General features: G+C 50.3%; 1 protein-coding gene across 1 annotated transcript; it reads left to right on the top strand.

Moving 5' to 3' along the window:
- Positions 1-604: 604 nt before the first annotated feature.
- On the top strand, positions 605-1882 carry LOC125550915. The gene has a single exon (XM_048714035.1). It carries the CDS (start codon positions 683-685, stop codon positions 1472-1474), a length of 792 nt encoding a protein of 263 aa, XP_048569992.1. The 5' UTR covers positions 605-682; the 3' UTR covers positions 1475-1882.
- The last annotated feature ends 6640 nt before the right edge of the window (positions 1883-8522 follow it).

Genomic DNA, 8522 nt, shown 5'->3' with positions numbered 1-8522 from the left:
CACCGTCTCCGGGACCGACGCGGAATAGGTCGCGGTAGAGAGGGATAAGGGTCACCAGCGCCTTCTAGATAGCTGACGCGAGGGCGCTTGTCGCCCACGCTGTGGTATTCTTGCCAGAACCACACCGCCCAGGCTGAGCTCTGCGGTTGGTGTAGTTGATGAAGAAGTTTGAGAAGTAGGCTGGATGGAGGCGGAGCAAGGACGCGTTCCGCTCGGAGCAGGCGCCCGACCAGTGATTCGAGACCATCCGTCATGCTTTGACATTGATTTTATTTTAGCATATCCGGTTTGTTGAACTATGATTTGTTTTAAACTTTTGAATTCGGACAATTTGTATTGTATGATCGACGTGCATAAATTGCATGGATTTAAGGATCAGAATTTAAAGTATGTGAATATGGGGTGCAACATACAAGGGGCCGGCGGGCGTTTTTCATGAACACATCCGGACGCGCTCGCGGACGTATAGAGTGCCGGGATTTGCAAGTCCAGTTCTAGATGCTCTAGAGGCTGGTCACGCCGTCACGCGCCGTACATTTCCCCAACATTGGGAGTACGGGGCCGGTCTCGGACTCTCGGGACGAGGACACGGAACAGAGCGCGTCCCCCAATAAACAAGCGGCACGCCCGCCCCATCCCGCTCCTCCCACACAACACACGCGGCGGGGAGGACTCCCATCCCATGGCCCTCAAGAAAGCAAGAAAAGTGGTAGTAGCATCCAAGAAACCAACATCCGCCGCCATGGGCGTGGCGGAGACGCCCGATCCGCTCGGGCGCGGCGGCGCGCACAACCTCAGCCCGCCGCGGCTGCCCCCCGGCGTCTACTTCAGCCCGACGCGGGAGGAGAGCGTGGCGCTCCTCGACCGCTGGATCGCCGGCGGCGGCAAGGAGGTGCCCGCCGACGCGCGGGGCTTCGTCTCCCACGCCGACATCTACAGCGACGGCCCCGACGCGCTGCGGCGGCGGCACCCGCCGGCGAGCGCCCGCGCGGGCCAGCGCATCTGGTGGTTCGTCTGCGAGACCAGGTTCCAGTGCCCCGGCGCCGCGGCCAAGCGCGCCGGCCGCAAAGTCGACACCGGCGGGTACTGGCGGGAGGACCGGTGCAAGGCCGAGGGGGGCGGGTTCAAGAGCTACTTCGTCTTCTTCCTCGGCCCCGGCCCCGGCCCGTCCAGGAAGGAGAAGACGCCGTGGGTGGCGCAGGAATTCACCAGCGCCAAGGACGACGGCGCCGGCAAGAAGGGCGTGCCCGCGCTCTACATGCTCTACGTCTCCCCGCGCGCCACCGACGACGAGCTGAGGGGGATCTACGGGGAGGACGGCGTCACGGTGGGGCCCGACGGGGACAAGAAGCCTGTCCGGGCCGCCGTCCCGGCAGGCTGTTTCGACGCCGTCGTGGCGCTGCTGCCGCCGGGGAGCGTCCGTGGTCTCGGGCAAGAGCGCGTCGAGGTGTCGCAGGCGCCGCCTCCGCCGTAGCCGGCGTGTCATCTTCATCACGACGGCCAGCAGGAGCAGAACTCCACGGGGGCGGCATCGCGGGCGGGCGTTCTTGGTCAGTGCCAGCAGCAGCCGGCGAAGACGGTCATGACGATATAGTTTGATCATGACGATCGAGCTCGCCTACCTGAAACAAGGATAGTTGATTACAGGACAGCGGCACGTACGATTGATTGATTGATCTGCTAGAAACAAACGATTTTTTGGTTGATTTGGGGGATTAATTTGTGTATATGGGTTCTTGCAGTTTGCTCAACATTTAGTATGCATAATATATGGTAGTAGTAGTTCTCTCCGTCTACTCTGTTTGAACGTTGATTATCTGTCATGCGCTTTCACATTTTTTGTGTTTGACGAAAGAAATGTTGATTATGTGCCCAGTTTTCAGATTCCTGCATTGGTGATTCTTGAAAGTTTTAACATTATGCTTCCAGTAAGACAAGTGTAGATTGTGTCGTTCTCTACTCCTAGAGATCATCTATGGTATACATGTGCTATGGCAAGAGACTGTTTCCAACATAATCTGGTCTGATGCTCCAACGAAGACACTTGTTTGAAGCATCAACCTTTATGCCCTAGGAGAATCTGACATGAAACATCAAGTTTTTGCCCCTTGGCGGTTGTGTTTTCATGCCCAAGAACAATAGACGATATCAAGGACAGAGCTTCAGCTTGAAAATACAGTGTGCAACAGTTAATATCATCACATTAAAAATCAAAACAACACCCTTACATTAAAAATCAAAAAATATAGTGTCAAAAACGCTCTTATACTATGAGACGGAGGGAGTATATATAGATAAAAGTGCATCATAACACAAATATGTAAGGAAACATATGCTATGTATGACACAGCATGTCCCATTCACCAAAGGTTCTAGTTGACACAACATGCAACGTTTTCTCCAACTTCCAACAGGTAAGTGCCTGATCACAAGATAAACTAACATATGCATAGGGACTAGTTGACATGTAGTGACAACGGATGATCAAAGTCTCTGCAAATGCGCCATGTCACTCGAGACGCTCTGTGTGAGATGAGCCTGCAGCACAAGGAGCAGCTGGTGGAGTCTTCCGAGCTGAATATTCCTGGAGCCAGGCTAAGATCCGAGTCAAGAGGTGCCTTTGCTGCTGCTGCCCAGCTATCATCTGCTGCTGCTCAACTTGGATCTCCTCCTGATGCGCTATGACCTGTTGCTGTTGAAAGGATCGATATGGTTGATTAAAGGGGGGGGGGGGGGGAAGGGGAGAGGTGAATAGGCAACTACCAATTTTTTTTACTTTTCTTTATCAAATTAAACTTTGCATCAAAATAGGTTGTCTAGATGTGCAACTAGGTGAGCAACCTATATGATGCAATAACAACAAGCATTCAAGCAAGCAAGGGTAGAAACACTAAAGAGTTTGCACAAGTAAAGGTAAGAGATAACCAAGAGTGGATCCAGTGAAGATGAGGATGTGTTACCGAATTTTCTTCCTTTTGAGGGGAAGTACGTCTCCGTTGGAGCGGTATGGAGACACAATGCTCCCCAAGAAGCCACTAGGGTCACCGTATTCTCCTCACGCCCTCACACAATGCGAGATGTCGTGATTCCACTATTGGTGCCTTTGAAGGCGGCGACCGAACCTTTACAAACAAGGTTGGGGCAATCTCCACAACTTAATCGGAGGCTCCCAACAAGACCACGAAGCTTCACCACAATGGAATATGGCTTCGAGGTGACCTCAACCGTCTAGGGTGCTCAAACACCCAAGAGTAACAAGATCCGTTAGGGATGAGTGGGGGAATCGAAAATCCCTAGGTGGAAATGTAGATCAGAGCCTTCTCAACCACTTCCAAGCAAATCAACAAATTTGATTGGCTAGAGAGATAGATCAGGCGAAAATGAAGCTTGTAGTATTTAATGGAGCTTGAGCAATAAATGGAGCTTGGGGGAGTAAGAGGTAGGTGGGAAGGAAGAAGGGGACTCCCTTTTATAGTGGGGGTAACAATCCCGTTGCCCCCCACCAACCAGCCCCGCACAGGGCGGTACTACCGCTGAGAGAGGGCGGTACTACCGCCAGGACAACGGTACTGCCGCGCCAGCCAGCGGTACTGCCGTGCTGAGGAGACTAGTAGGGAACGGACCCAAATGCGTGAAGGAAATATCCCTAGAGGCAATAATAAAGTTATTATTTATTTCCTTATAATCATGATAAATGTTTATTATTCATGCTAGAATTGTATTAACCGGAAACATAATACATGTGTGAATACATAGACAAACAAAGTGTCACTAGTATGCCTCTACTTGACTAGCTCGTTAATCAAAGATGGTTATGTTTCCTAACCATGAACAATGAGTTGTTATTTGATTAACGGGATCACATCATTGAGAGAATGATCTGTTGACATGACCCATTCCATTAGCTTAGCACCCGATCGTTTAGTATGTTGCTATTGCTTTCTTCATGACTTATACATGTTCCTATGAACTATGAGATTATGCAACTCCGTTTTACCGGAGGAACACTTTGGTGGCTACCAAACGTCACAACGTAACTGGGTGATTATAAAGGAGCTCTACAGGTGTCTCCAAAGGTACATGTTGGGTTGGCGTATTTCGAGATTAGGATTTGTCACTCCGATTGTCGGAGAGGTATCTCTGGGCCCTCTCGGTAATGCACATCACATAAGCCTTGCAAGCATTTGCAACTAAATGAGTTAGTTGCGGGATGATGTATTACAGAACGAGTAAAGAGACTTGCCAGCAACGAGATTGAACTAGGTATTGGAATACCGACGATCGAATCTCGGGCAAGTAACATACCGATGACAAAGAGAACGACGTATGTTGTTATGCGGTCTGACCGATAAAGATCTTCGTAGAATATGTAGGAGCCAATATGGGCATCCAGGTCCCGCTATTGGTTATTGACTGGAGACATGTCTCGGTCATGTCTACATTGTTCTCGAACCCGTAGGGTCCGCACGCTTAAAGTTACGATGACAGTTATTATGAGTTTATGCATTTTTGATGTACCGAAGTTTGTTCGGAGTCCCGGATGTGATCACGGACATGACGAGCAGTCTTGAAATGGTCGAGACGTAAAGATTGATATATTGGAAGCCTATATTTGGACATCGGAATCGTTCCGGGTGAAATCGGCATTTTTCCGGAGTACCGGGGGGTTACCGGAACCCCCCCGGGGGTTTATTGGGCCTACATGGGCCTTGAGGGAGAAGAGAGAAGGAGGCAAGAGGTGGCCGCGCGCCCCTCCCCTTCCTAGTCCGAATAGGACAAGGGAAGGGGGGCGGCGCCCACCCTTTTCCTTCCTCTCTTCCACCTCTTTCCCCTCTCTCCTTGTCCAACTAGGAGTCCTACTCCCGATGGGAGTAGGACTCCCCCTTGGCGCGCCTACCTTTGCTGGCCGCCCCCTCTCCCTGGCTCCTTTATATACTAAGGCAAGGGGCACCCTAGAACACACAAGTTGATCCACGTGATCTATTCCTTAGTCGTGTGCGGCGCCCCCAGCCACCATAGTCCTCGATAATACTGTAGCGGAGTTTAGGCGAAGCCCTGCTGCTGTAGTGCATCAAGATCGTCACCACGCTGTCGTGCTGACGGAACTCTTCCCCGACACTTTGCTGGATCGGAGTCCGGGGATCGTCATCGAGCTGAACGTGTGCTCGAACTCGGAGGTGCCGTAGTTTCGGTGCTTGATCGGTCGGATCATGAAGACGTACGACTACATCAACCAAACGCTTCCGTTGTCGATCTACTAGGTATGTAGATCACACTCCCCCCTCGTTGCTATGCATCACATGATCTTGCGTGTGCGTAGGAATTTTTTTGAAATTACTACGAAACCCAACAATGCGGTACTACCGCGGTGGTAGGGCGGTACTGCCGCTCCTGGAACGGTACTACCGCCACTACAACCGTGACTAGTGCCGCAAAACCCGACACGAGAAAAAGACCTCTCGAATCGAGGCGGTAGGAACCAGACTGCCTAGCTATACTACGGCAGTGGGGTCAAGGGCGGTAGTACCGCTGTGGAGCGGTACTTCCGCTTGTGACCCTTCGGCCGTAGTACCGCAGGCAGTGCGGTACTACCGCTGGGGCGCGTGAGAGAGAAGAAATCTCTCAAAGGAGCTGAGGACAAGGCGAAGGTGCCAGGCCCCCAGCGGTACTACTGCTGAGGAGCCACGGGCGGTACTATCGCTGTGGAGCGGTACTGCCGCTTGTGGTTTCTCAGTGGTACTACCGCTGGGTGCGCGGTACTACCGCTTTGACCCAGACAAGACAAGGAAGAGAGAGGAGAGATCTCTTTAATGGAAAGGAAAGCTCAGAGGGTGAGAAGCTGATGTGTACGTGATGATTCCACTCATGCAAAACCCCAGCGGACCCCCCCTTGATAGTACGGTGCCCTCTACGCAACTAGTCCATCAAGAAAGAAACAAAAGAGCTACACCGTCTTGAAATACACTTCGAGGGGAAGAAGGCGTCTCGTGCCAAGGGAGAATCTGTGAATTATTCAAAGCACAAGATTAGTCCGCAAACATGTTGTCATCAATCACCAAAACTACCTTGAGAGAGATATGCCGTAACAATCTTCGCCTTTTTGGTGGATTGATGACAACAAGGGATTTGCGCAAGGAAAAGAAATAAAACGAAGAAAGCTAAGAACTACAAAATATAGACGGGCTCCCCCAGAATGTGTGCACCAAGAGATGGCACGACACACACATTCGGGTCAACACTCCCCCTATATTTTATAGTCCAACAATACTAAGCACAAGATATATGAGAGAAGTGAATAAACAGGACAAGCATGCATCTCACAATAAACTACAGTACTCTGAAATGACATAAGTAATAAGGTAGCGATAGGGAGCATATGTCTCACACCATATGTCTAGAACTTAGGTCTCACACCAAACCAAACCAAACCAAACCAAAGAAGGACACCGAGAGAACACTCAAGAAACCACAAGACTCAAAGCACGACACAAGAAGCAAATCCCTACACTCTCTCCCCCTTTGGCAGCGAGACACCAAAAAGGGAATAGAGTGACACTACGACTCCAGGTGATGGGAGGAGGAAGATCTCGAACATCACATCTCTGCATCTTCATCGTGGGTCGAAAACTGCTCGGCATCGGAGTCGGTCCAGTGGCAATTCTGATGAATCCAGTCCTCCTCTTCAGTGATCTGACCCTCAGACCCACTGGCAACTGTTGCTCCCATCTAACGCATGAGCTCCTTGTGGCGCGTCCTGGCATGCTTCTCCGCCACATGAGTCATGTACTGACCATGAGACTCCATGCAGAAAAGCTTCTTCATCTTTCGCTTAAGCTTCTGTGCCCATGACGGTTCTGCACTAGAGGGGCCAAAGTCCTCCTCATGAGCATCAGTAGCAGCCCCACCCTCGGTCCCCATGGCAACAGCAGCAGCAGATGGACCCCCTGTGGCAGCAGTAGTAGATGTACCCCCTGAGTGAGGCGCTGTCTAGTTGTCCTTCTTCCTCAGACGCTTGATCTCATGAGAAACCAAGTCTCCAGTCTCTAGCAGCACTCTGGGATAAGTCTGTGCCCAGGCCCTCTCAATGAGCCTCATGATGAATGGACCATAGATAGGACACTTGCGCTCAGACACGATAGATAGAAGTTCAGACCACATGACATGAGAGATATCCAGGCTCTCTCCAGTGCTTGCTTCCTTCTCATGCTGACAGAAAAGGAGCATGTCCACGAGGTAAGAGTGGACCATATCCAGATTCCCTATCCGAGGGAAGAGAGTCTCACGGAATATGCGATGAAGAATGTCCAGATACGGAGACAGCTCATAGGTCTTCTTCTTGGTTACTGGGTGAACTTTCACAGTGCAGTAGGGCCAAAGGGCTTGCTTGTGGGTGGACGTAGCATTGCGGTGAGGGCGGAAACCGACAGGAGTCTCAAGCCCGGTATCCACCACATCAAGTAACTCCATGAAAGCCTTCCACTTAACAGAAAGCAGCTTGCCATTGGTCATCCATGTCAGAGTCCTGTCGACATCCGTCCCAAGATGGACGGTGGCATAGAATTGAGCCACCAAATCCGCATCGAAATCCTTATTGAATTGCATGATCCTGAGAATGTTCAGCTGAGTGCACATCTGAAGAGCTTCGCCAAAGTACTCCGGGTCCTTCTCCATAGCATCAGTGTCAATGGAGCGAACATCAAAAAAAATATTCTTCTTGGCCTTGATCACATCAAAGTAGATGGCAAACTGAAAACGGTTCCAGAACGGGCGGTTGACCAAAGTGGGTTCTTGGTCCACCGCATAGGGGTTGCGGCGACGCTTCACCCAAAACTCCTTGTTGGTCATCTCAGTCACAGTCTTCCCTTTTGGCTTGTTGGCAGCTCGCTTCAATTGCTGAGGAGGTGGAGGAACACTTGCAGATGCACTTGCTGGAGGCGGTTGGGTGCTCGAGGAACCACCGGCTGGCTCTGAGGTACGGTAGCGTTTTGATGTGCCACGCCCGGGGTTGATACGGCGACCTTGCTGCTCGGAAAGGTCATCACCTGGAGCCAAACACAAGAACACGCAAAACAACCAGAAAGAACGAGCATAAGCCAACAAACTCAACAAAAAGATCAAGGTAAGGCAGGAAAATGATGGAAATTGGCATTCAGCGGTAGTACCTGTTGGAAATATGCCCTAGAGGCAATAATAAAAGCATTATTATTATATTTCCTTGTTCATGATAATTGTCTTTATTCATGCTATAATTGTGTTATCCGGAAATCGTAATACATGTGTGAATAATAGACACCAACATGTCCCTAGTAAGCCTCTAGTTGACTAGCTCGTTGATCAACAGATAGTCATGGTTTCCTGACTATGGACATTGGATGTCATTGATAACGAGATCACATCATTAGGAGAATGATGTGATGGACAAGATGTTGGAAATATGCCCTAGAGGCAATAATAAATTAGTTATTATTATATTTCCTTGTTCATGATAATCATTTATTATCCATGCTATAATTGTATTGATA

Source organism: Triticum urartu, chromosome 4 (assembly GCF_003073215.2).
Source record: "Triticum urartu cultivar G1812 chromosome 4, Tu2.1, whole genome shotgun sequence".
Classification (NCBI taxonomy): Eukaryota; Viridiplantae; Streptophyta; class Magnoliopsida; order Poales; family Poaceae; genus Triticum; species Triticum urartu.
This window is presented reverse-complemented; position numbering and strand designations above follow the sequence as displayed.

Excerpts from the sequence above, each read along its gene's own strand:
- LOC125550915 (XM_048714035.1), top strand. The coding sequence starts at position 683 with ATGGCCCTCAAGAAAGCAAGAAAAGTGGTAGTAGCATCCAAGAAACCA.